Source organism: Daphnia pulicaria, chromosome 9 (assembly GCF_021234035.1).
Source record: "Daphnia pulicaria isolate SC F1-1A chromosome 9, SC_F0-13Bv2, whole genome shotgun sequence".
Classification (NCBI taxonomy): Eukaryota; Metazoa; Arthropoda; class Branchiopoda; order Diplostraca; family Daphniidae; genus Daphnia; species Daphnia pulicaria.
The window spans coordinates 1,398,000-1,424,125 of NC_060921.1; the positions used below are offsets into that span (position 1 = coordinate 1,398,000).

The 26,126-nt window shown below is 43.2% G+C and overlaps 5 protein-coding genes across 6 annotated transcripts; 3 read left to right on the plus strand and 2 right to left on the minus strand.

Moving 5' to 3' along the window:
* Positions 1 to 3,016: 3,016 nt before the first annotated feature.
* LOC124313148 (SEC14-like protein 2) lies at positions 3,017 to 5,589 on the plus strand. The gene is made up of 10 exons (XM_046777902.1): positions 3,017 to 3,335; positions 3,435 to 3,504; positions 3,572 to 3,615; positions 3,690 to 3,810; positions 3,900 to 4,118; positions 4,421 to 4,501; positions 4,569 to 4,768; positions 4,832 to 4,971; positions 5,037 to 5,185; positions 5,256 to 5,589. The coding sequence occupies exons 1-10, from the start codon at positions 3,288 to 3,290 to the stop codon at positions 5,372 to 5,374; spliced, it is 1,191 nt and encodes a 396-aa protein (XP_046633858.1). The 5' UTR covers positions 3,017 to 3,287; the 3' UTR covers positions 5,375 to 5,589.
* A 546-nt stretch (positions 5,590 to 6,135) lies between these two features.
* LOC124313150 (SEC14-like protein 2) lies at positions 6,136 to 9,054 on the plus strand. The gene is made up of 10 exons (XM_046777904.1): positions 6,136 to 6,325; positions 6,894 to 6,963; positions 7,038 to 7,081; positions 7,157 to 7,277; positions 7,345 to 7,563; positions 7,948 to 8,028; positions 8,088 to 8,287; positions 8,360 to 8,499; positions 8,583 to 8,731; positions 8,803 to 9,054. Exons 1-10 carry the CDS (start codon positions 6,278 to 6,280, stop codon positions 8,916 to 8,918), a joined length of 1,188 nt encoding a protein of 395 aa, XP_046633860.1. The 5' UTR covers positions 6,136 to 6,277; the 3' UTR covers positions 8,919 to 9,054.
* Positions 9,055 to 9,420: 366 nt separating this feature from the next.
* Positions 9,421 to 12,132, plus strand: LOC124313155 (SEC14-like protein 2). Its single transcript, XM_046777911.1, has 8 exons — positions 9,421 to 9,520; positions 10,277 to 10,346; positions 10,426 to 10,469; positions 10,574 to 10,694; positions 10,761 to 10,979; positions 11,042 to 11,122; positions 11,189 to 11,677; positions 11,747 to 12,132. The coding sequence occupies exons 1-8, from the start codon at positions 9,473 to 9,475 to the stop codon at positions 11,854 to 11,856; spliced, it is 1,182 nt and encodes a 393-aa protein (XP_046633867.1). The 5' UTR covers positions 9,421 to 9,472; the 3' UTR covers positions 11,857 to 12,132.
* A 563-nt stretch (positions 12,133 to 12,695) lies between these two features.
* On the minus strand, positions 12,696 to 16,529 carry LOC124313118 (signal peptide peptidase-like 3). Of its 2 annotated transcripts, XM_046777856.1 has the most exons (9): positions 16,062 to 16,459; positions 15,309 to 15,619; positions 14,755 to 14,832; positions 14,531 to 14,634; positions 14,342 to 14,461; positions 14,127 to 14,205; positions 13,928 to 14,043; positions 13,239 to 13,816; positions 12,696 to 13,175 (listed from the first exon to the last, which is right to left on the minus strand). In XM_046777856.1, the coding sequence occupies exons 2-9, from the start codon at positions 15,353 to 15,355 to the stop codon at positions 13,107 to 13,109; spliced, it is 1,191 nt and encodes a 396-aa protein (XP_046633812.1). In that variant the 5' UTR covers positions 15,356 to 15,619; positions 16,062 to 16,459; the 3' UTR covers positions 12,696 to 13,106. The 2 variants fall into 2 exon arrangements, with proteins under 2 accessions (XP_046633812.1, XP_046633811.1); XM_046777855.1 differs by having other exon boundaries at positions 14,342 to 14,634; positions 16,062 to 16,529.
* Positions 16,530 to 17,054: 525 nt separating this feature from the next.
* On the minus strand, positions 17,055 to 24,810 carry LOC124312807 (transmembrane protein 132C-like). Its single transcript, XM_046777277.1, has 7 exons — positions 24,303 to 24,810; positions 23,111 to 24,230; positions 21,812 to 21,961; positions 21,355 to 21,619; positions 21,125 to 21,268; positions 20,791 to 21,048; positions 17,055 to 20,733 (listed from the first exon to the last, which is right to left on the minus strand). Exons 1-7 carry the CDS (start codon positions 24,340 to 24,342, stop codon positions 18,361 to 18,363), a joined length of 4,350 nt encoding a protein of 1,449 aa, XP_046633233.1. The 5' UTR covers positions 24,343 to 24,810; the 3' UTR covers positions 17,055 to 18,360.
* Positions 24,811 to 26,126: the final 1,316 nt, after the last annotated feature.

Here is a 26,126-nt window from a genome sequence, read left to right on the forward strand (position 1 = left end):
ATGCTTTAAAAACGGATATTTTACTTACCTTCTTCGATAAAACACAAAACTTTTATTTTATTTATCACATATCCCACCCACCTCCCAATTTCCCCCTCGTTGCTTTCCCAATTGCGAAGCAATGTTTATTATTTGCTCGACATAAACACTCCCATATTTCTGTTCCTTCTGATCATTAAAACGGTAAACTGTAGACACAATGACAGTTGATAAAATACTGATTGCAACTTCCGTAACACAACACCAGCACCAAGGAATAGCCACAGGTTAACTTCGATGCAAAAAAATCTTTCACCAGCTTAGGCTGCAACAACAGGCCACATCGGATAGCAACTACGGGAAGATAAACCTATAACCAAAAATAAATGGAATTAATAATAATGCAACAAATCGTTAATTAAGATGACAAATTCTCTAAATTCAATGTAAAAGCAACTTACTTCTAAATAGCAATTTTTGAAGAACAACTGGAACTTCTTCTTTGTTGTTGATGCCCTTGCTGAAAATAACTACAGAAACAAATCATTTTCATTATGTTTAGGGCAAGAACAAAATAACACACTTTTACTTTTACCTGTCATTGGAAGTTTGTTGTGTGCTTCCTATTGAGAGGCGGGAACTGCAGGGATTGGCACCCATAGAATTTCAATAATTGTATAGATTCAGATACACTTATGATTGGGAGAACTGGCTGGCATGGTGGGTGGCAGAAATCATGTTGTTACTTGTTAGTGATGTCATCGCCAGTGTAACTGATGGTCGACTTGAGGATTAGAACCTGGATAAAGTTGGAATTTGAAAATTTAATTGGGAAGTGGTTTCACATTTTTAAAATGAATTTTTTTTAAATGAAAATTGAATTATTACTGCATTTAAGGGCGAAATTTCGTTGACATTTTTCGCTGTAAGATTTATAAGAGCGAATCAGTATTCTTTTCTGGAGCTACGGTCGCTGGACGACTTCCAAGTTCCTACGTGAATGCACCTCAATGGAAGGACTAGAGTCATGACACTGCAAAGCCGCCCATGCCTACGTCTGAATTTATGCATCTGTTCGGTGTATGGATAACTAAAATAGATCTTAAGGGAATTTTAATACTTTAACTTTACTTTCTTTGAGAAACCTTCCTTCTGTTGATGCTGGCTGTTGATGCATTTTGTTTGAGGAATTGCAATGCTGTTTACATTAGTTGTTGCTCACCAAAATGAACCTGAAAATATAGACAAAATCAAACGAATCTGGGAAGAGAAATAAGGTAATCCATACACAGCAAATGTTTTTTTACTAAAAAAAACCCCAATCTAAGTCTTATCTCAAACTCTCGATCTCTCAATCAATCACTGGTCTCCAATTTTCTTTTGGTAAAACTCTGTCTATGGGGGCAAAAACTGGCTGCCTGGAGAAGATTCCGCAGTTGTTCCTAATTCCTACACCAACGTCGACATTCTTATCACTGACTAATGTTTTTCTTATGTGGTCATAGGTTTTTCACTCTCTCTATTGAGATCCCTACTATTATAGGCAAAACATTATGTTTCAATTTACCAATTCAATTAAGGTTTTGTTGACAGTGAATGCTCGGTTTCACTTCATCAGGTATTTGTCTTCACTGTTCATTTCTACACAAACTGAACAGGAACTCTGAACTTAAAAAGGCAGAGACAATTTTGGTAACCCAAGTGACAGGCAACTTTCACCTGATAAAGAAACAGAAATTAAAATCTTCATGCAGCACTCACTCCTTTGTCCTTTGGCAGGATGGAGAGATCGAATTTCCAATACCTAGGAAACAACCCATGAATCACTTTTTGTTCCGATGTGTCCTTGGAATCCTGGGATTTTTCAAACATTTCCATGACTTGATTTCACTTGATTTCTTCGTTTTAATCACGTGTTAAGGGGGCGGGACATCAATGAAAAACACAGGTACTATTACGATAGGGCAATCGAGAAACAAACAAAAATTTTATGTGAACGAACTTATTCTGCAAATGCACACTATGATTAAACAAGTATATTACTGGCAGTTAAAGTATAACCATGGTGTATTAGTATGGTGGGGGAACTTATGGTTGGAATCGGCTATCTCGGCTGAAGCCAGTGGTCGCCTATGATCAGCGCTGCCTGGTGGACAATTGGATGAACTATGAGCTATAAACGGTTTGAAAATTTTCTAAGTCCGATTGCACTTTGCTTATGTACTTATAAAGCTATAAAATCGTAAAAAATGAGTCAATAACATTAATTAAGTATTATTTTTCCAGCTTAAATTATTTCAAAATTAATAGACAACAAATATGAAAGAAAAGAAATGATGTAATTAGGGTTCGAACCCTTCTTCCTTAGAGTCGTAGCTCGTGACGCTAACCACTGCAGTAACCGGTTGATGTCTGCACACGAAAATGTAAATATATATACTATTTTACAGACGAATTATTTTACAAAAGATTAGTATTTTGGTTCATAGAGGGCACCGACAATAGGTGACCAGCCCTGCAATTGGCTGTTAAGAATTTTTACTTTTCACTAAGCTCCGCCTCTTGTCCGGAAACTGGCTTCATTCGAGATAGCCGATTCCAACAAAAGTTCCCCCACCATACTAATACACCATGGTATAACCGTTTAACGCTGAGTTAGCAAGCCTACAAACATGCTACAAACGCTGCGCAAGTTCCTATAAATTTTTTCAGACTGCAGACGAACTGTCCTGAGAACTAGGAAGCGATGTTGCCAATTCAGAAAGCTGGACAACGCTTGTCGAATTCAAATGTTTTTTTTATGGTTTAAACAGTTTTAACAAATATTTTGTCACCTAAAAACATTGAGACTTTGAAGTGAACTCGGCAAATAAAATTTCTGCCCACAACATTTGTTTACACAAAAATGGCAACAGAGCGCATGGTAGCGCTCAGATTCAAACAAAATATGAAGAGACCACAGGTCATACTTTCGGCTAAATTTGTGCTTATCAAATAATTCACACGCGTTCAAAATCAAAATGTTTAAAATTCCAATAAAAAAGTTAAAATTTCCGAAAAACTTTTAAAAAGAGATTGAGATCACTGTACCGTTGTATGCGGTATAAACTTGCGCAAGCGTCAGTTTTCTTTTTTCGTAAAAAAAAGAAACTTCTTGCTTCCCTATACTTGTAATAAGCTTGCGCAAGTTTCATTTTTTTTTCGAAGGGAAATTGCTACAAACTTCTTGTAAGAAAAGCGTGGCATTTGCTTATTTGCGTTCAAATCCTTCACTAGCCTATAGGACTGTGTTCCACGGGGACAACAAGATGGATGTTAGTCAGCTTTCCGAAAAACAAAAGGCTGTTTTAAAGCAGGTAAGATTTTTCGAACCGTCAATTTGTGTGTGCTGTCTATGTCAGTTCATGTGTTATAGAATTATGTAATGAAATATGATACATGTTCGTAAAAACAAGTTTCGTGAAGCGGTTAAAGATTGTCAACTACCTAATCCCGAGGATGCTTACCTAGCGAGGTGGCTTATTGGTAACGTATGATAAATGCTATTGAATTCATCTGAAGTAGTTCTGTTGAATTGTTTTTTCTCCTTTAGCCCGAGATTTCGATTTGATCAAAGCCGAAAAAATGCTCAGGAATGTAAGTGTGCTGCCATGCCGTTTTTCTTTATGTTATACACATTTCATTCTTAATTTGTGTACCTGAACGTATAGTCATTGGAATGGCGCCGCCATCACAAAATCGATGCGATTCGGGATGATTTTAAGCCACCGGAGGTGTTGAAGAAATATTTTTCTGCAAGTCTTGTCGGTCGGGATAAAATGCAAAGCCCTCGTAAACAAATTCAAACGTGTTTTTTTTTTTTTTTTTAAATTCAGAGTTTAAAAGTTACTAACTTTTTTTTAACTCCCAAAAATTTCCAGTGTGGATAACTCGATACGGAATGTCGGACATGAAAGGAATTTTGCGCTCCACAAAGAAGAGAGATTTCGTCATGTACGTCGTTTATCTTGTCGAGACCAGCATTTGGCGAGTGATGTCAGACCCGAAAAAGTACAAGCGCGTGCCAGATGCAATAGTACAGACGACCATCATCTTCGACTTGGAAGGGCTGTCCATGCAGCACGTCACTAACAAACAAGGTATATTGTGGTTTCGCTTGCGAGTATACTCTCCTTTGCAATTGGAAAGTGACATAGAAGACACGGTACAGTACTTACTTACAAGTAACGATCGGTGACGGTTATTCTGTAGCTCTTATTCTGGAAGATCGCAGGTGCGCATTTTTATTTTCACCTGCTGCTTCTGTTCAGCAATAAACAGGAAATCATTTTTAAAATTTAAGCTTTCTCCGGCAAAGATATTTGGCCTCAGTTTACGTTAAATTCTCATGTATGTTATAAGAAACCAAAAAGATTTTAACGGAGGATATGTTTAACTATAGCTGTGGATGCGGCAATCAAAATCATTCAGATATACGAAGCCAATTTTCCAGAATGCCTCAGTCGTGTTTTCGTCATCAACGGTAACGTTAAATTCTATTAACATGCACAATTCCAAAACAAATCATTACGTACATTTCTTATTTTTAGCTCCCAAAGTATTTAGCATCGGCTACCCAATTTTGAAACCTTTCATCCATGAGCGAACGAGGAATAAAATTAAAATCTTCGGTCATGATGCGAAACAATGGAAAGCTGCCATCCTGGCGGAAGTCAATCCGGAAGAATTACCAGCTTGTTACGGAGGGACAATGACCGATCCTGATGGAAATCCCAATTGCCTTACAATAGCAAGTTGCTCTAAAATCAATTAATTCTGACAATATCATCTAAATGAAATTTTTTGAACGCAGCTCAACATGGGCGGAGAAGTTCCAAAGTCCTACTACTTTAGCGGCAAACCAGACACGGCCAATAAGAAATCGCTGAGCATTTCGAGCGGAAGCAAAGAACATTTGGAATTTAAAGTCGAACGATCTGGCGACATCCTCAAGTAATTTTGTTTTTTTAATTTGTAGCTACTTACGTTCAGTTTTCTTATTTTCTCTTGTAATCAAGGTGGAATTTCCATTCCGAAGAAAGTGACATTGGTTTCGCTGTGTATCGCAAACAAGGCAGCGAATTGATCCCGGTCGTCCCTCACGACAGAGTCGATTGTCAAATGTCGGCCGAGGAAGGAGAAATCGATTGCGGCGAAACTGGTGTCTGTAAGTTTCATTCACCTGTTTCTTTTATTAATTTTTCTGTTTGATTGATGACGTCATTTCTCCGCTATAGATATGGTCGAGTTTGACAACAATTTCAGTTACCTCCGCTCAAAGAAGATTTGGTACTCGATCAAAGTGGAACCCGGTTCGATGATTAGGGAAAACGGCAACGGCTTCGACTCATTATAGAAAAGAAATAACTAAATTATAAGATTATGATAAAATATTTTAAAGAAAATTGTAGGTTACAAATAATGTTTTATCCAGATAAACTATTTGGTTGGTCGGTAACCAAAGATTTTATTTTCCTCCGTTATATCTTACGCGTATTTATTACCTGTTACATAAGGAAAGTAATAGCCCAGGCTAGACATGTCTGAAATGCAACAAAATGATTAAAACTGACAAATTAAGCAAATGAAAATAGAAGGTGACTGAAGGTTATCGGAGATAAAAAGGATCGACATAAGATAATATGAGTCGAGCTGCTGCGCTCGACTCGCGAGTTTGCCAACCTTCGATCTCCTCTCAGAATTTCCGGCCATTGGAAACCGATTGACTTTTCCCTCGGGTCGGACGAAGGTCGAAATAAATTAACAAATAATATTTGTCTTTTCCTTTGGTCGGCTATTAGATGTACAACATAAGTAGACCGCTCAAAAAGTTTCCACGTCAATATGTTGACTCTCGCCTACTATTTTCCGTTTTGTTTTCCCCGTATAGAACGTCGAAAAATTACCCTTTCTTACGACATAGAATTGAGTTGCTAACCCTGTCGATTTAGGACAAACGACAGAGTAAAAAGCTTATCTCGACTCCGCGGAGGATAACGCGCATAGTTCGATTCAATCAATATTTATAGCCTTCAAAAAGCTCTAGATTTCGTAAACAAACTCGCACAGGTACCGATAGATGGTCTCATTTGCTTTCCAATCCTTCGGCTATGGGTCTCCTAAAACCAGATAGAGGGAGGGGAAAGTTCCATCTCTGTAGTCGTATGAGAATAGAAACAAACAGTGGAGGAAACGGGTCGCATATTAACCGTTTGGCATTTCAAATCGACGCAGGTGACTCAGTGTCGTCCCTCACACCATGGATCTCAACCAATTCAACGAGAAACAAAAAGCTGTTTTAAAGCAGGTAAGTTTACCTGTTGTCTTTCTTCATTTGACCAACATTTTGGCATTTTGTGAGTCTGTCTGCGTCATCTTCTCACACACACGTGGACAGGTGCGTAGAGAAAAAAGGACGCTATCAAAAATGGTCGGTGGGTTATTGTTTAAGAATTCACAGCGCGGTCTGTGTGCTACCGCTGCTTGCTTGACTGGCTGGGTGGAATTCCTACATCAAAATTCTGACCGCATTTGGGGTTGAAATTTCGTCCGTCCACTTTCTCTTATATCAAAAGTTTCTCCCCGCATACCCACAGAAAATAGGAATGTTCAATTTCCAGAAGCTGAGCTCTTCAAACTTTACGCTTTCTTATTTCCCTCAACGATAGCGATAATTAGAAAAAAAAGGAAGGCAAGTTAGAGCGGCTAACGGGAAAGTACTCGCCATTTTCAGGCATCTATACTACATGCCTGGAGGGAAAATTGGCAAAAGGCTTTTCTACCTGCAAGTTCTCTGACCGTGATATTTTGCGATGCGATTTGATTCGAATGCTGAGCGCGATGTTGACTCTCACGTTTGTTTTGTTGTTTTCTAGTTCCGAGAAGCGTTAAACGACTGCCAACTACCCGATTCGGAAGATGTCTACCTTATACGTTGGCTTATCGGTATTTAATTCAACAAGTTATTACCGATCGACGGGATTCAAAGTTTTAATTCTCTATTGTCTGATTTTTTATAGCCCGTGATTTCGATTTGGCCAGAGCGGAGAAAATGTTACGGAATGTAAGAGCAAAAAACTTTTAAATTTTAAATTTCTTAAATCTAAAGTAAAATTACATTTTTTATTTTTATTTTTAGTCGATAGAATGGCGTCGCAAATTCAAAATCGATGCGCTCCGGGAAGAGCTCAAGGAACCGGAAGTGTTGTCAAAATACTTTCCTGCTGGTTTCGTCGGTCGGGACAAATTTTTCAACCCTCGTAAGATTTTCTTAAAACTGTTCACGTAATACAGATCAAACGATATAATGACACAACATTATTTCAGTATGGCTCGTTCGGTACGGAAAGACGGACATGAAAGGAATTCTACGTTCAACTAAGAAGAGAGATTACGTCATGAAAGTTATCCACCTGGTAGAGAGTAGCATCTGGCTGGTGAAGTCCAATCCCGAAACGTACCGGCGCTCTCCCGACGCCATAGTGCAGTCCACCATCATCTTTGACATGGAAGGGTTCACAATGCAACACATCACCAACAAGCAAGGTAGAACATAATTAGGTGGCACTAATAGTCATTCGATTTTCTAACTGGAGTATTAACAAATATGTTTCCAAAATCGATTCAATGCTTGTTAGACACTTGAATTAGTTACGCAAATTGTTGGCGAGACACAGTTATTCAATCACAATTAATCGGAATGGGCGTTTTTTAAGCACCCGTGGATGTATTACGTAGTCTAAAGAAAGAACAGACTAGACTGCCGATTTGAGCACCAAAATGCCAAAAGCTGAAGAAAGAGATGAGGAAGGGTTAGCAAATTAAACAAGACGTTCACAGGATAGACCTCTATGAGAGGGAGCAGACAACGACGATTTAAAAAACTGAAATAAGGATCTGTACTAATTGTATCGATTGTTTTATGCGCAGCTATGGAATCGGCCATCAAACTAATCCAAGTCTACGAGGCCAACTATCCGGAATATCTCCACCGTGTGTTTGTCATCAACGGTACGATTCAATATCAATTATTTTTAATCCGTTTAATGTATTGACGATATTACAAACAGCACCGACAATATTTGCCATTGGGTTTTCCATGATCAAACCGTTTTTGAACGAGAGGACGAGGAACAAGATTCAAATATTCAATCATGATATCAAACAATGGAAAGCGGCTCTTCTGACCGAAATTGATGCTGAAGAGTTACCTGCTTGTTACGGTGGGAAAAAGACCGATCCCGATGGAAATCCAAACTGCGCTACATTGGCAAGTCCAGTTTTATAACTTTTAAAATTACATACATTCAACTATCAAATTTCCCTTTTAAATTAAACGCAGGTTAACATGGGCGGAGTAGTTCCAAAATCTTATTATTTCAGTGGTAAATCTGACACGACCAATAAGACGCCGTTGACGGTTGCCAACGGATCCAAGGAGCATTTGGAATTCCAAGTGAAAAGAGCTGGCGACGTCCTCAAGTAAGTTATATGTTTCATTTGGTTTAATTAATCCCATAGAGAACAGCGACCTCATCAGATTTCCTCAATTAAAAAAATTCCAGATGGGATTTCCATACAGAAGAAGGCGACATTGCATTTGCTTTGTATAAGAAACAAGACGGTGAATTGAACCCGATCGTTCATTTCGATCGAGTTGATTGCGACATGTCGACCGAAGAAGGGGAACTCCAATGTGATGACACCGGTGTCTGTAAGTATTAACAACCATCAGCTGTTCTATTATTATCATCTTTCACATCGATTTGTTTGATTTGTTTTTAGATGTTGTCGAGTTTGACAACAATTTCAGTTACCTCCGCTCAAAGAAGATTTGGTACTCGATCAAAGTGGAATCGGCTACGGCTAGGGTAAACGGCACGGACTTGGATAGCCCGTGACTAATAAATCTGTAAACAAAATATCTGTCAAGAATTTTAATGCTCAAATTGTTATAGCCCGAAGAATTAAGACAATTAGTTCTTTGTTTTTCAATTATGTCGGACGGGAAATAAATTGTGTTGGGGGTTTAAAAAAGCATCGTGAATATGTTTGGCGGTCATTTTTTCAATATAGAAAATGGGAAAGGTAAATAATCCTTCGAGAAAAAAAACAGACACAAGGTTATTGAAGATACAACGGATAATACAATTTATAATCTTATTTCGATAGCTTTATGAGGTTTTCCCGACCAGAGGCGGAATGGGAGGAGGCTGGTCTGGCTGTCACATCGGACAAAAGTCGTGAATAAACCAGTCGGACATATTTGTTATTTCAGACACACCAGACGAAGGAGTACATCTAATCTAATCTCGACTCAAAGGATAAACATCGCACACGCTTACGTATCCTTGATGATAGAAAATAAATAAAAAACATGGACTAAGTGTGCAAGTTTAAAAAAAAAGGTTCCTATTCAACTTTTAATCAGTCACGGCTGTATCCCACTCACGAGATGGATCTCAATCAGTTCAGCGATAGCCAAAAAGCTATTTTGAAACAGGTACATGTTTTCCCATTTCAAGTTTCGACATTTTTTAAAGTAAAAATAAACACAAAATTTGTTTCGGAAATTAACTTGATGTATGCAATAAGGTCAATTATGGAGTATGCCAATAGGAAAACAGGTTCGTCTAGATTTCTAAATTTCAAAATTAAATCGAGGTCGAATTGATTCGTTACCCACTTAAGTGTTTCGATCGAGAAAAGATTCATTTAAGTAACTATTGCCAGAATTATTTTGAATCTCCCGGGGTGTGGTCTGCCTGGCGCGAGTCGTTTCCGATTTCTTTTCACTTGTTTTTGTTTGTTTTTTTCGCTTTCTCCCCTGAAGTATTTTATTGCGTTATCAGATTAAGTAAAAAGAAGTCGTAAAAGTTTTCTAAAGGATTCGCTCGACCGGATCCGTTATTTACCAAGAGAAGAGAAAGGTGCGGCAAGTTCCATAAAATCGTCGATGCATCTCCGCCAGTTGATTAATTCATCCGCTGCAACTTTAATTTTAAAAGCTTTTAGATTTTGGTTACAAGACGAAAGAACTGTCCAAACATTTTTTATCCCCTTAAACCAGACTATATAAAGCGGACACAATTTGTATGTACACAAACAAACAAGAAATGATAACAGCTGAGCGAGAGAGTTAATCTTATTTACCTTGGCGACTTAGTCTCTATTCCCACTTCGTTCAGACTCAGAATCTGCCATGTCACTGTTTGGCCACCATTAATCAAACATTCGCTAATTTTTTTTTTACCGGCAGTTTCGTGAGGCCGTAAAGGACTGTCAACTACCAGACTCGGACGACAGCTACCTTGTACGATGGCTCGTCGGTAATAATAATTTACATCGCTTGAAATCATTCAATTTTGCTCATTACAGTACTACCTTAATTGTAATCTATTTTTCTAGCTCGAGGCTTCGATATTCCCAAAGCGGAAAAAATGCTTCGTACCGTAAGTGAAAGCGATAGCTAAAAATTGAAACTCTCATTTGGTTTGACTAAGATAACTGATGATCTGATCCCACATAATTCACTGGCTTCTCGGACGACGACTAGACGCTGGAATGGCGCCGCCAACACAGGATCGACCACATTCGTGAGGAATTCAATCCTCCCGAAGTGTTGCAAAAGTACTTCTCTGCCGGTCTGGTCGGCCGTGACAAACTCCACAATCCTAGTTAGAACGAATACAATTTTAAATTATAACTACATTACAACAAATCATGAAAATTGAAATTGACAGTGTGGGTCGTTCGCTACGGAATGTCGGATATGAAGGGCATTCTACGCTCGACAAAGAAAAAGGATTACGTCATGTACGTCGTTTACCTGGTGGAATCCAGCATCGCCAGAGTCAACGCCAATCTCGACAAATACAAGCGCAATGCCGACGCCATTGTGCAATCCACCATCATTTTCGACATGGAAGGTTTCTCCATGCAACACGTCACCAACAAGCAAGGTCAGTTTCACCTGGATCATTACAATCAATTTTGAAAAATCCTGATTCCATTTTCTGTGTAGCCATGGACACTGCCGTTAAAATCATCCAAGTTTACGAGGCCAATTATCCGGAACTTCTCTACCGTGTTTTCATCGTCAACGGTATAACTTTGTCGTTCGTGTGGCATAACCAGTTAACTGCTAACCGTTAACGAATATTTTCTGCAGCTCCGAAAATCTTTTCCATCCTCTTCAACATGATCAAACCGTTTCTGCACGAGCGAACCAGGAGCAAAATTCAAATCTTCAGTCACGATGCTAAACAGTGGAAGGCTGCCATTTTGGCTGACGTGATTGCGGAAGAGTTGCCCGTCTCCTACGGAGGCACTCTGACCGATCCCGATGGAAATCCCAACTGCATCACGATGGTCAACATGGGCGGCGAAGTACCAAAGTCCTACTACTTTAGCGGCAAACCAGACACGGCCAATAAGAAATCGCTGAGCATTTCGAGCGGGAGCAAAGAGCATTTGGAATTCAAAGTCGACCAAGTTGGCGCCATCCTCAAGTGGGATTTCCATTCGGAAGATAGCGACATCGCTTTCGCCGTGTATCGCAAACAAGGGGGCGAATTGATTCCGGTGGTCCCTCACGAACGGGTCGATTGCGACATGGCAGCCGAAGAAGGAGAAATCCACTGCGAAGAAACGGGTGTCTGTAAGTTGTTGTCATCATCAATTTAGTTGTCCCGATTCTATTGTAATCGATTTCTTCTCTCTCGTGTAGATGTGGTCGAGTTCGACAACCATTACAGTTACCTCCGATCGAAGAAGGTTTGGTACTCCATTTCGGTTGAATCCGCCTCGGCCAGGAACTTGACGACCATCGATTTGTAAACCCTGGAAAAATTGAATGGCTACAAAACGAGGGGGGGGGGGGTTAAATTTAGTCCATTTTTCTTTTATTTTAAAGACAATTAATTTTATATTTCCATATTCTGGGGCAAATAAAACCATAGAAAATAAAGAAATGGGGGGACTTGTCGTATCGAAGGGAAATTTCTACATTATCTTCAAAATAGTGTTCAGTCGAAATAAAGAAGAGGAGAAAACAGACGATGTTGAAAAAACATTCGAAATATGATCATTTTTCTACTTTACTAGAAACCGAAATAAGAAAAGAAAAAAAAAAGAGCTGTTGATTGTGGTCCAGTGACAGAAACACATTTGTGTTGGGGGGGGAGTAGGTACCAGAAAAAATGAAAATACAAACATCACACACGAGTATAATAACGTCTTACACGAAATCTTCTGCTTTTTTTTTTTTAAGAAAAAAAAAAAGAAAATGATTTTCAAAATAAACAAACACGTTATCGATAAGTAATCGGGATTTTAAAAAAAAAAGACAGTCGCCGATTCCCTTAATTTCTACTTTTATAATTTATGCACATTTACGGAAAAGAAAATTTTTGTTTGCGGCAATTTCTTATTGAAATCTTATTTGAGTGGCGCCGTCCGGATTCGGACTTTGCAATGAAAAGTAGATTTTTGTTCGTTCTTTCATTTTGAGAGAGAGAGAGAGTTTATAAAAAAAGGGAGGGGATGGTAAGTTTAGTCATGTCAGTTTAATGTGTGGCGTAATTTCTTGTTTTTTTGCGTAAAAGGAGAGGGAGGAAGAATCCCGACACAATTTTTTTTTTACGTTTTGTAGTTTTCACTTGAATCGAAAGACACGCGTCGGTCCGGCGGCTGGGCTTTTGACTAGGAGTCCGCGATATCCCCAAACAAACTATTATTATTTATTTTTTTTAAATTCCAGAAAACAACTCCTCCCTTTCTCTAATGTTTTATGGATGAACACGCCTCTCTTTCTAATAAAAAAAAAATGAAAGCTCGGTCGTTCATCCGTGCCGGAATTATTTTGTTTTTCTCAAAGCAAACGGAAAAGAAAAAATTCCGGCACTAGCCGAAATGAAAATCGCCGGTTAGTTTTCTCTCGCCTACGTATTGTAACACGCACACACACAACAGGGATATTATTTTTGAAGGGGATGCAGATGCTATGTAACCTAAATATTCATAACTAATCAAGATGTGTATAATATAATATAGTATCTTTAGAGTCTTTTTTTGTTTGTTTTGCTTATCTAGACATGCAGCTGCTTGGGTTGCGGAGGCGCAATAAACGGTTCATCCCACATCCGCCTTAAATCACCCTGGATTTAAAAAAAAAATAAAATGTAATTTAATCTTATTTTTTAGGTGAAGTTATTTCGTACCTTGAGATAAGCCATGACGAGGAGCGGCAGTAGCGTGAATGGCACCAGGTACAACAACGCAGGCTGGGCGGCTTTGAAGAACTCGGACGAAACGGTGGCTGTCAGCAATCCGAGGAAGTAGCCAATCAGCGAGCAATGGAAGTACGTGATTCGGTTGAAGTGGTTTGGCGGGGGCACTCCCGTCTCGGCCGAGTGGAGCAATTGCGACTTCTTGTACGCGTCGTAGCGTAGAACGAAGCACAGGAGCAAGCCGGGCATGACGATGTCGCCCAGGCCCAGCATCGAAAAGTGGCCGACGTTATGCATGCTGGGGAAGACGAGTTTGCCGGGCAGCGAAAGTTTCGGGGCGTCTCGGGCCATCCCAGAAGTAAAGTGGAACTTCTTGGCCATGACACCGACGGGATTGTCGGCCGGCCGGGTGGCCACTTTGACCATAACGTTGGCGTTGAAAATGTACGAGGAGAAAAAGACCCAGAAAACGTCGTAGACGAGGAGGCCAGTCAGCAAGAGCGTCGACACTTTGAGGCTTGGCAATCGGACGAAAGCGATGAACGCCACACACAAACCCATTCCCATGGCTGGAAGGCAAGAGAGAGAGAGAGAGAAAACAAACCGTAAGGAAATGAATGATTGCAATAAAAAAAAAAAACGAATGTCCGTGAGAGAGAGAAATCGCCTCCGTTTCATACCGTCCATCAAGAGCCAATGGCCGGTGAGAATCCAAACGCAGACAATAGTCAGGGCCATGCTGAAGGAAAGTAGCTCGGCCCCAGTGAAACGGCCGCAGATGCCAAATGAGATTTTACTGCAACCCCAAAAAAAGAAAGAAAAAAGAAATTCATCTTTAAGTTACGACAAATCAGAATGTTTTGATTTGGCACCACATACTTTGTTCCAGAAGTGCACGGTCGGCTGAGATACTGACACATGGGAAGTAATAGGAATGCCAGAGCTACCGTGGCGATAACTGCGTAATAAAAATGAGATTAGAAACAATGTATAAAAAGAGAAAATAACGACTGTTGGCGACCAGCCCGCAGTCTTGCTCATTTTATCGATCCAGGGAGAAAAGAGAAAGAAAAAAAGGAGAGAGAGAGACTCACTGGCCGTGCAGACGGCGAAGAGGAGCTGCATCGAGTCGAAGAAGAAGAACATGACGAGCAGGGAAACGGAAGCGCCCAGCGGCAGGCAGAGCGCTTGCATGGTATCCAGCGTCTGAACATCTGAGCGAAAGAATAACAACGTCAGTGAATCAAGGCGGTTGCTGCTTGAATATTTACAGCTATAAATACTGGGTTCTGATGGGACCGACGGCGTCGTGATGCCCGTCAACGTGGCCCGCTCCTTGTCCTTTTCCAACTGTTTGGTTTGAGCTTCTTGTTCCAGATTCAGCGATCTGAAATCAATAAGAGAGAAAAACACCCAAATTAAACATTCAAGCCACTGCGGTGGAGAGGCTTTTCAAAGTTCAAACATTGGCGTTGAAATATTCAAAAACAGGTTAGAGACGGCGTACCTGAAACTCCCGTAAACGATGAGCAAGATGGAAATGAGGAAAGTGGAAACTCGTGACGAATCGACGATCGAGTACGCCCTGCCAAGTAGAAAAGAAAAAAGGTTAAAACAATTAGAAAAGGGACAACTTAATCGTCAGGATATATAATGGGCGCATTGACATTTCCTGGAGAAAACGGAAGAAAGGGATATCCAGTTTTCACCCGGAAGTGCAAACAAAACAAAACAAAAACAACAAAAGCATTTCCCCCCTTTGTCAGTGAGCTGCGGGTTGTGTTGGCAATGGAGCCCCCGTCACGACATTTAAAATCCAGGCCAGCTTGAGATACATAGCCGCCAGCGGGTTTGAAAGCAAAACCTGTTTTCCTCGCTATTGAGGACTTTGCTGGGCGCATTGTGCTGCATGCAAAACAACTGCTGGGCTGACCTACTGGTACACTGACGTAAATATCCTCGAGGGGGGGGGGGGGAACACGTTCGTTTTACAAAGGACTTTTTCTCCGAGTAATTAACACACAATGTAAAATGATTGGAGAGAAAATTAAAATAATTTACCACTGGTACTCGGCGGGCGAGACTGAGGCAGGTAGACCAGGCTTCATCTTTGCAGCAGTGTGGGGTTGTGTGTAACTTGATTTTCAGATGATGTTTGTAGGGGGAGAAATAGACACAAACACAAAAAAAAAATAGATTCACAGGAGGATAACCACAAGTGGCAAAGTTCACTGGCACATAATAATCAGCGAATGAAGATCCAGAGTTGATGCTGCTCCTTTGGCATGAGGCAAGGGTGGGTAGGACAGATCCTGACTGGTGGATGGCAGAAAAGCAACTGGCAATCTATTGGAGCCCAGGTTGTTGTCTTTCTGTTGCAATGAGAACAGAGGAGAAAACTGAATAAGTAACATGTCCCACAGCACAAGAAGTGAAAGAAACCCCTAGTTTCTCACTGCCTTCCTCCCTTTTATTTCTGCAAGCCAAGCTGAGAATCAAAAAATGCTGAAAAGTGAACCAGTGGGCTGCGACTGGTTAAGGAAAGTGGGTTAAAACGTCCCCCAGTAAAAGCTACTTTCTCCTCGCTCTTTCTCTCTACACCAGTTGGGTACACCTCTCCCATTTTGGGCTTGACACACTCCACAAAACAAGAAATTGCTCGTTCATCTTCAAAAAAATTATTCAGCTTCTTCGTTGGGTACAAACTGTGCTGGAGAGTCAACAACAACACCCAGGAGTTCGAACAAAAGGGACGGTTAGTTGTTTTTGGTGGAATAATAATAATAATAGTCATCAAGTGACACAATGACTCACCCTTGAGCCTAGTGGCGTGCTTCGGAAATCCTTTGAGGATCATCAATTTGTCAATGCTCTTGACCGAGTGTTTGTTTTGTTACATTCCGCTGGAACTGTTGTTGTTATACAACCTGCAGAACAGAAGAGAGAGGCCTCAATTTGGTCGCTTCTGTGTCAAACATGAACGACGAAATGACAAGCAGACGCTTTGGTCTCGTACCGTCTCAAAAAACGGTTCAACAAATTAATGGTAGCGATGAGCAAGAAATTAACCATCAAGACTTTAATGCAATTACTCGCCACAGAGTTAGTTTCTAACGAAAAAGGCTCTATCTAATCATGGCAAAAGACACACGACGAAGCCATCAAAGAGAAGTGAGCAGGTCTATTATGTGTGTGTGTGGGTGAATATAAAAGTAACGGCCATTGCCGATAGGTGGCCACCAATCTATTTTGGCCTGGTGCCCCACTTTTAATTTCTGAACAAACAACAAACAACAACAATAAAATAAAAAAAAGAAAACAACCCAAACACGTTCTCTGTCGTGCTCAAAAACAAAAGAGTCACGATGAGTTCATCGTGCATTGCCACCACGACATTCTGTGCATAATGCGAGATCTCGAGTCCTCCATTTTTATATTAGCGTTGCGGCGAAAGGTTATAACGGGATAACGAGCTGGGGCGGCGCTCTCGTGACACGAAAGATTTCTCTTTTTTTCCATCGAATTTACAGCATCGAAATAAGTCAATGTCTTTTTCAGTTTTTCTAATTTCTCACTCAGTGGCGCAAAACTGTCGTTCCCCCCACCGTGAAATATCAAAAGTAAAAAGACAAACCGGTCGACTTTGACACCAATTTCCCCTTGAAAAATTGGGATAGAACCTCGTTTTTCCATATCGCAACATTTGGCCGGGCAGACTTTCTCCAGACGTGGCCAGCCGAGCGTGGAATCGAATGACATTACACATTTTACAAGTCGTCAAATAAATCAAAATTTTTACAAACAAAATCGATTGGCAAATATGCGTGTATTGAGTGTTCGACCGAATGGCGCGCGGGAGATATAGTGGAGGACAAAATTATTTTTTAAAAAAAGAAGAGGAAATGTCAATATAATGTGCACAGGTTTTTTTTTTTTTGACAAAAAACTTAAAATTCAATCCGTCAGTTGATTATTTGTTGGGTGTGATAAATATATACGAAAGCAACAGCGAATGAATACATAATTTCCGTTTCCCCCTTCCCATATTGTTGTTGTTGATGTTTTGTTTGAAGGATTACGTGGGAAAAGGTGGGCGGTGTAATTACTAACTAAACATAACTTGTTCGATCGAGGAATTTTTCTGGTTTTGGTTGGATAATAATACACACATACAAACAAACAATCAGACACACGTTATTTGTTGTTGTTTTTTTAGTTGTTGTTGTTTCGAGATGCTAAACGGGGGCGCAGAGTGGTGCTAAAAATTGACAATTTGTTATACACACATCACACACAAAAAAAACAAAACACGCGCGATCTTTGAAACGGCTCAATGAGGAGAAGCCCGAGAAATATTGGGAAAATTCGAAAGAAAACAAAAATTAAAAAACAAAACGAAAAAAACAGGGAAGAATAATAATATTCCTCCCTTACTTTGATATCGATTCGAATTTCTCAATAATAATCCATAATAATAAAAAAAAAACAACAATTTTTTTTCTGGTGGGTGGGGCGATAAGAAGCATCGTATGGAGGAGGAGTTAATAATAGCACACAACGTATTACAAAGGTTTTTTTAATCTCAGAACAAAAAGGGAGAAAGAAATGCATTGGGGGGGGGGAAATATTTATGTATAAAAGGGATGGACCAGCGTGCATTGTGTGTGTAGGAATTATCCATCGTTACATAAGAAGAAAAACCAAAAACTAGAAAAAAAAAAAAAAAGATTTCAGGCTATAGCTGCTTTTGTTTGAGAGAGGGTTACAAATACATTGGTAGTGGTGGTACACAGGCGTGAGGGTAGATAAAAATGGCGCGTAATTTCAAAAAAACAAAAAAACAGAAAAGAGAAGTTTTACATGTTTGACTAGAAACTTTGTTTTCCCCCTCCCGAAATTCAAATTCCAAATTATTTCATTTTTTTGTGGTTTTCAAATGATTCTTTTCTCTTTCTCCGTCACGAAACGATAGCCGTTAAGCGTGATTTCCTACTCACGCACGTAACACGACACGCGTTGTTAGTCTGTTGAACTCTGCCAGTGGGAGGACGAAGAGATTTCCGTTGTTGTTTATTTTCATTCAACAAAATTCAATTTTGTTTTAAAAAAAAATTCAAGTGCTCGTTTCTTTGAGTATTCCCAAATAAGAGATGATCCGGTCGTAGTCGACGTCCAGTGCGGATGCGGCCGACGGATGAGATTCTACGGATTCGCCGCCGACGGCCGAGTGTTCGGCGTCGTCCTCGACCTCGACGGATGTCGACACCGCCGTGGGGGAGAAGCGCGGATTCTCAATGATGTTGGCTTGTTTGATATCCGGGCTTCCGTGACGCAGGAACGTGGCCACGTTGTACTCGCTGTCCGTCTTCTTGTCGATGCCACTCAGATCCAATTTCAAATTCTTTTTGGTGTTGGGAAAAGCGTCGGGGACGTGACAGCCGAGATCCTGAATTTCTTCTTCCTCATCTTCTTCTTCCGCATCGGAGGAATCCATGAGGATGGATGGATTCGAATTGAAATCGCGAGGAACGGCCTCGCCGGCCATGAGCCAGGAGCGGGCGTAGCGTCGAGTGTCTTGTTCGCTGGCGCGTCTGGCCGCCCGTCGATTGTTGCTTGGCCGACGGACAACGTCGGATAACAGGAGCGGCTCCTCGGCAGCGGCCAGCTGATTAGTGATGATCCGCAGTGCCCCAGGATGATGATGTAGCAGCTCCTGTTGTTGTTGACTCGAATTGCTGGCCTTGGTGAAAGTCTTTGAATCGACCGAGCCAGGCCAGCTGTTTGGATGATGAGAGTCGTGATCGATATCGTCGTCATCATCATCGGCCGCGTCTTTTAACGGCTCAAAGCAAAGCTGGGCTTTATAAGAGAGCCGGCCTCCATCTTGACCGCTGGGTCTGCCAACAATCCGGACGCTCACCTCCGATCCAGTGTAGGAGATGCCGCTCAATCGATTGGCGCTGACATCGGCGCCCGTCGCGTTGGACGAAACGGGTCTTGCTCCGGCTCCCGTCGTCGATAATGGCCTCGTCTGTCGCCGGGGGACTTCAGGGTCCAGTGTCGAGCGGCCGAGCCAAATCCATCCCTTGTCCGTCCCTTCTTCCTCGTCTTCATTTTCCTCTCCAGCAATTCCTCGGCCTCTCTGCTCGTCACTACCTCCTCCGCCCCCTTTGGGGTTCATCTTCTTGAGTCGGTTCCAGAGGGACGGCCACGGATCGATCGTCGTCGTCGTCGGCGCTTGGCGATCGATGTGCTGCTGGTCGCTGTCGTCCGTCGGGATCAGACCTTTGCGAGCCCTCGAAGCGTAAACGATACACGTCCCGACAAAAACGACAATGGCGGCGCAGAAAATGGCTAATAGGACGTACATGCCAATCTCCAGCGGGCCCATGTGCTGGAAGCTCGACGATGAGAAACTGCCGAACCCGCCAGGGTAGTGCGACGGATAGGCCGGATGCTGATGCAACTCCCGTCCGGCGTTGGACATCATCACCGCGTTACTGTCGTCCTTTAGCGACAGTTGATTCTCATTGACACCGAATTCGATCGATCCCGGCTTGGAAAATGTCAGTTGGCCTTGATTGGGTTGAGCTAAGCGGCCGGTTGCCGCCGATGCCGCTGCTGATGCTGAGGCCATTTTCCCTCCTCCGCCTCCTCCGTTTCGTCTTGAATCGCCAATGATTTGATTGCCGTTGCCATGACCACCTTGAGGTAACGTGTAAAGCTGACCGCTGGATTCGGTCCGTGCGTCATTCTGGACGCTGGTGGCTGGATGCCCCGTCAGCGCTAGTTGAATCACGGCCATTGTCGTCGCTAACGGATGGGCGGGTCCTTGGCGATGAGAATGACTTGCATCGCCTATTCCGTCGCCGCCTATTTGGCTGGCGGTGGTGGTCGTGCAAGCCGACGAGAAAGTCACCGACAGAGTGGCGCGTCCCTCGCCCAGAGCCAAGACCCTGGGAATGTTGGCGCGGGCAGGTGACGTCAGCGCCAAAATGGACGTGTTGTGAGATTCGACCACCAAGTTATAATGGGAGCGGTCAGTCAACCGCAGCGGCGAGGCGCTCCCGTCGCTAAAGTGCACCGTCAGATCCAAAATGGCCTCCTGGTAACGCGAGTGCAGACGGTCGCTGGCCTCCACTTGGGCCACGAAACAAGAGTCCAGGTCGGGATCGGGCGACAGGCTCAGCGAGAGGCCGGCGATGAGCCGCACCGACAGGCTCGACACGTCCACCTTGTCGGCCAGGACGCGCAGCTCCCGGGCGGCGATCACGTGGCCCGACATGGGCGACAGGACCTGGACCTCCGTTTTGCCCGGCTTGAGTCCCTCGATGAAGCCGCTCGTCATCTTGAGCGAGGCCACTCGAGGATCGGCCACGCGCATCACTTTGCGCACCAAATCCGTGATGAGCAGATACGTTTTGCGCGATATCAGATAGGAAACGCGTCCGGAATCGTGATCCTCGGCGTAGAAACGGGCGAAAACCTATAAGAATCGAGATGTAAGGGAATTGACGGTGTGAATGATGAATAAAAAGCGGACCTCGAAGGAAGATTGTTGATAGCGCAATCGGCACTGGTTGGCGGATCCGCCGTTGGCGGCACTGGCCGCCATGACTTTCCATCCGCTGATTTGATTGAGTTTGACATCGTCCAATTGAATGTCCAGCGGCATTTCAGGCACCCAGACCGTCAACGAGCTAGTGCTTTCCACATTACCATAACGGGCCACCAGGGTGGCGTTGGTCGAGCCGCGAACCTCCGATCCGTCCAGGTAGACGGACGTGCATGACGACGACACCTTCAAACAAAAATAAGAAATCAGAAAAACAGCCGGTGAGAAATCACTTCAAGTTTGAAAAATGTCGGTGTAGTACCTTGAGGACACTTTCGTCGGCGGAAGAGCACGTCGCCTGTAAAGTCACGTCGGCCACTTTACCGGCCTGCGTCACCATAAAGATACGGAGCGGCTCCGAGACTTGCCGTGAAGTCAAAATGGCCGTGTTGACCAAATCCCGGCGCTGAGAAAAAAAAACCGCATAGAGAAAAAATGCAAATTGTTATTATCGATTCAGTTGGTTTCCGTTTCAAAATGAATTGCGGTCACCTTGATGATGGGAAAGACGGACTGGACCTCGTCTTTCAGCACTTCGAATCGGCTGGTGAGTTTGCCCTTGACTTCGTCCAGCTGGCCTTCTTTGTTGTTGTTGTTGGTGTGGTGGTGATGGCCGGAGATGGAGGAGGGCAGAGGCGGCGAGGCCGAGTGCGTCCGTATGGTCCAACTCCAAAGGGCCCGGACGCCGTCGCCCAGTTCGGAGCTATCGCGGTGATGGTCGACGTTGACGGCCAGAAGCCATGTAAACAGTTCCTGACTGTCCGGGAGGACCAAATGGAAAGAGAGAGAGAACGGAAAAGTAGAGAGGATAGAAAACAAATCAGATATAAACAACCGGAAATGAGAGTGAAAGCCCCACAGTGTCGTTGTACAACAACAACAACAATAAAAAACAAAACAAAGAACAACAACAACAATCCCACGCCGACACACACACACAGACACAAACCTTGGCTGATGAGGTTGGGTCGAGACGGAAAAGTTGCGGACGGCCGAGACAGCGGCGGCAATGTGTTTGCCATTGACATCGAAACTCAGCGACCATGCGGGATTCGTCGTCTGGGTCGAAATGATTTTCAGGCCGTTCTTCACTTTGGCCCTGTCAAAACAACCAAAACCCAAACCCAAAAAATAAAACGTTAATTGATTGAAAAGAAGAAGGGGGGAGAGCAACATTACAAAATCATTTGGAAAAAGAGAGAATGTGTGTGCACGTGTGAGTCTTCCCATGAAACCCGAGAACTGAACGAGAGAGACTGAGAGAGAGAAATAAACGAAAAAAGCGAGAGAGGATTCTGTTTGATGACCGAGGAGAACAACCTTGTGGGGGACGACTTAAAACCCCTCTAAAGTTACACAACCCAGGGAGGTGATTTGCTGGTTCATTCTGAGAAATTTCTACCCCTCCGAACTCTCGCCCCCTATCCATCAACTCTACGAAAAGGGCAACTCGAACACACATTCCTTTTCGGTGGTTACACAGTTCAAAAGTGAACACCACACGCAAATGAAGAAGAAGAAGCTCCTATTTACGATGCCATAAGGGAACCACCTGTGTGTGTGTGTCACAATGGCGACGACAACTTTTTTATTTTTCTGGTTCGGTGGGTTTTGATTTCGTCAGATAAAAGAAAAAGTTTTATATTTTGAGGGGGAAATCGACAGGGAAAATTTCAAATTTCTTTTATTTATTTGCTTGTTTGAGGCTTTAACGACATTGGGGTTTATTGGGTGACCGTGTGATGGACGAGAACAGGGATCCTCGCCGCCGGCCTGATTTCCAATGGCAGTTTGACTTGAGATGTTAATCAACCCAAAAGAAATAAAAACGGAAATTTCTTTTTTTTTTCAAAAAGAAAAAATCAAATGGACCGGCTTTTTCTTTCTCCCTTTTGGGGTTCGCCGGTATTTTGTTTTTCTCTCCTGTGCAAGAGTTATAAATCAGCCCGAGGCAGTTGGACCCAAAACTGGGCAAGGTTCAAAAATGAATGAGGTCGTTTTTCCTCCATCCACATGACCATTACTGGGCAGCAGCACTCGCTTTATTCAATCTTTTTTTTCCCCTTCGAAAAAAAAAGTAAGAGAGAGTCGTTTGGCCGCCAGTCTCTGCTACAGCCATCAGACGGGCAGCAGAACAACAACAACAATAACAACATCTGTCGCTTTGGGTTTCCCACCAACACAAAAGAATAGTGAAGGGGAAAAAATAAGAGAGAGAGAGGGGAAAGAAGAAAAAAGGAAAACTGACCTGACAATGACGGCGTAGGGCTCTTCTTTGGCCGTGGTCGAGTCCAGCAGGACCGTGACGTAAAAGTACGAGTGTGGGTAGAGTGGGGCGGCCGAGGCGATGAAACGGAGAGTCGGAGACAGGGAAATGACTTCCTCGTGGACCAGCAAATCTCTCGGAGCGTAAACGTTGGGCAGGAGACGGACAGAGCCGATGGGTCTCGACGGCTGGATCAAAACGGCCGATGGCGGTGGGAAACTGTTGGCAGATGAAGCCCGTTGTTGCTGCTGCTGCTGCTGGGATTTCTGATGGCCTACCCGGCCGACGTTGGACGTTGACGGATCAGAGTGTCCGCACTGGCCGGCCTTGGTCTCGTAAACGGCGTAGCTGAGCTCGACGACGTTGCGGACGGCTTTACTGGGCTTGGCCGTGACGGTGGGGTGCTGCTGGAGCCCCAAAATGCCGGCGTTGAGCGATGGAAATGTGGGCGAAATGGGAGAAGACGCCCACCAGTCGAAGGGTAGCGTCAGATAGGCCAGACAAACGCCGTCCAGTCCCTGCGGGGCGCAAGTGCCCGTCAACGGGGCACCACCGTTGGGGTTGTGAACTCGCAAGGCGATGCAAGTTTCCATCAGCCGGCCGTTGGGCTCGTCCTCCCATTCTTCACCAGCAGCAGCAGCAGCAGCAGATGGATTGGCAGCAGCCCCCCTGTCTGGATCGTCTTCCACTATGTGGCCAGGAGAATGAAAGTGCCTCCCACTGTGGAAGAGGACTCTCAGCACAGGAGTCTCTCTCCTCAGCTCGGTGTTGACCACATGGGCTGTTACATCCATGAGGGTGGCCTGCTCCCCACCCTCAGTGGCATTCTCCAACGGCAGGGTGAGGTACTTTGTTGGGAGGCTCTGCTTGGCCTCAAATGGACCGTAGGTGACCAAGATCCTGCCAGGCTGAGCAGAAGATCCAAGAACGGCCAGCCTCTCCCTGAGCAGAGGCGGGGGATCAGCAGGTGAAGAAGAAGCATTGGACGAGTAGGAATGTGCAGGGAATTTCAGCAGAGGCTGCTGGGAAGAGCCCAGGCTCTGCTGGAAGAAGAATCCAGCATCTGCCCCCTCAAGGTGGAGGTCAAGAGCCAGACTGGCACCTGCAAAACCACACAAAAGACAGAAGCTCGTTAGTGGAGGAAAGGGCAAAGCAGAGATCAACACGTTCTCACCAAGAGCGAAGGAGAACAGCACCAACCACAACACCTTCATGACAGCAAGATAAGTATCCTTTGCTTCCTATTTTTGTTACATATTGGCACGGAGGCCAGCACAGAGTGAAAACGAAAAGCGACGAGTTCCTTGGCACTGCAGCACAGGGTTTGACATTCACCCGATCGATGAAGGCGAGTCCCTTCTCTTACACACACACACTGGAGGAGGGGAAACAACACCAAAAACGTCCAGTTCTTGATTCGACCCCAAACACTTTGTAATCCTCTCTGTGTTGTTGTTGTTGTACCTTTCTTGTTCTGATGTGGTTATTCAACTAGAAAAGCTTTTCGTTTTTCTTTTCTTCTTTTGGCCCGAAACACCTGGATATATTGCGAGACACAAGCAGAAGCCACACACACACAGAAAAAACAAGAAATATTCTTCCACTTTTTGTGTGTGTGTTGGAGTGAAAAGAAAAGAGGGGTGGAGAAGTTCAATACGCCACACTCTCTCCTCGGTTCTCAGAGCAGCGACTGTCAGCAGAGGAGGGGGGAGTTAACGCACACGAAGCTCGACACCAACAATTTATGTCGAGGAGCGCCAGTTGAGTGGCGATCGCAGCGCCGTGGTGGAATCGTAGCGGTGAATGGGGTGAAGTGATGAAAACAGACGACGCTCCTTTGTCAACGAGATTTTCAACCTTGATCAGACGACATCTAGCGTCGGAATGAAGAAATGATGAAAGAAAAAAAAGAATCGATAGAGAGCGAGAGAAAAAGGGAAAAGAGAGAGACGTGTTAAAGGAAAAACAGAAAAGTTAAAAAATGTGAGTTGTAATGAAAGTTTTAGAGGACACGTTTTCTCTTATTTATGTTCCGACGTGTTCTCTCACTATAAGGGAAGTGTCGGCTTGCAAGTCCAAACGACGACTGCTGTGTGGCGTCAAGGGACGACTCTTTCGTCGATTCTTTTTCTTTTTAGATTTTTTTCTTTCCTTTGAAGAAAAACGAGACAAAAAAATCTCCTGAAATTCAATTTTGAACCAAAAAACAAATTCACATAAAATAGTGTGACAAGTCGGGACTTGTTTTTCTCCGAATTCTTTTCGTCTGCAATCGCACCTTTTGCATAATAATAACAAACTCTTGCAAGTTTCGCAAGTGATGGAGAATGTATCATATAATAACGAGTGATCTCTCTAGAGTGCTAAAAGTTCTTTGTGTTTGTTTCAACGACACGAGCACTTGAAGAAGAAACTCTGATGATAAAGTTCATTTCTTACGACTCGCAGCCAGAGCTGAGTGCTGCATGTAGAAGGTATTGATTTCTTGTTTAATGACCTCGCCGGTGCAACACGAGACTCGTCTTTTAAACCTTTTATATATTTTATTATTATTCCTTATAAGAAACACTTTTCCGTTTTTTTCGGATAGATGAGATGCTGATGCCTTTTCCTAGTAAAGAAAGGCCGTCGTGTGTCACACAGACGTTCTCGGCTGTCGTGTCGTTTATTATACAAGACGAGAGATATATAGTGTGTAATCGAGTCGCGCTGTGTGCATTTCACACAGCAAATGAAATTAGATTCACCGTGAAGACGAAAAGTCACCCTCTCTTTCCAAATGTTTTATTTCACATGATTTTCTCTAGCTTTTCGCCCAGCAGAGAGAAGAACCATATGCTCACGTCTTATCCGTGCACACGAATAACAAATGTCCAAAAACGGAGAGAGAGAACTTTTCGGTGCTCACGTAATTGACGGTTAGCGTGATAGTCCATTTTTCTACGACGTTTGGCACAAATGCGAAAAACAAGTCTGAAAATCTTATATTCCCTCCAAC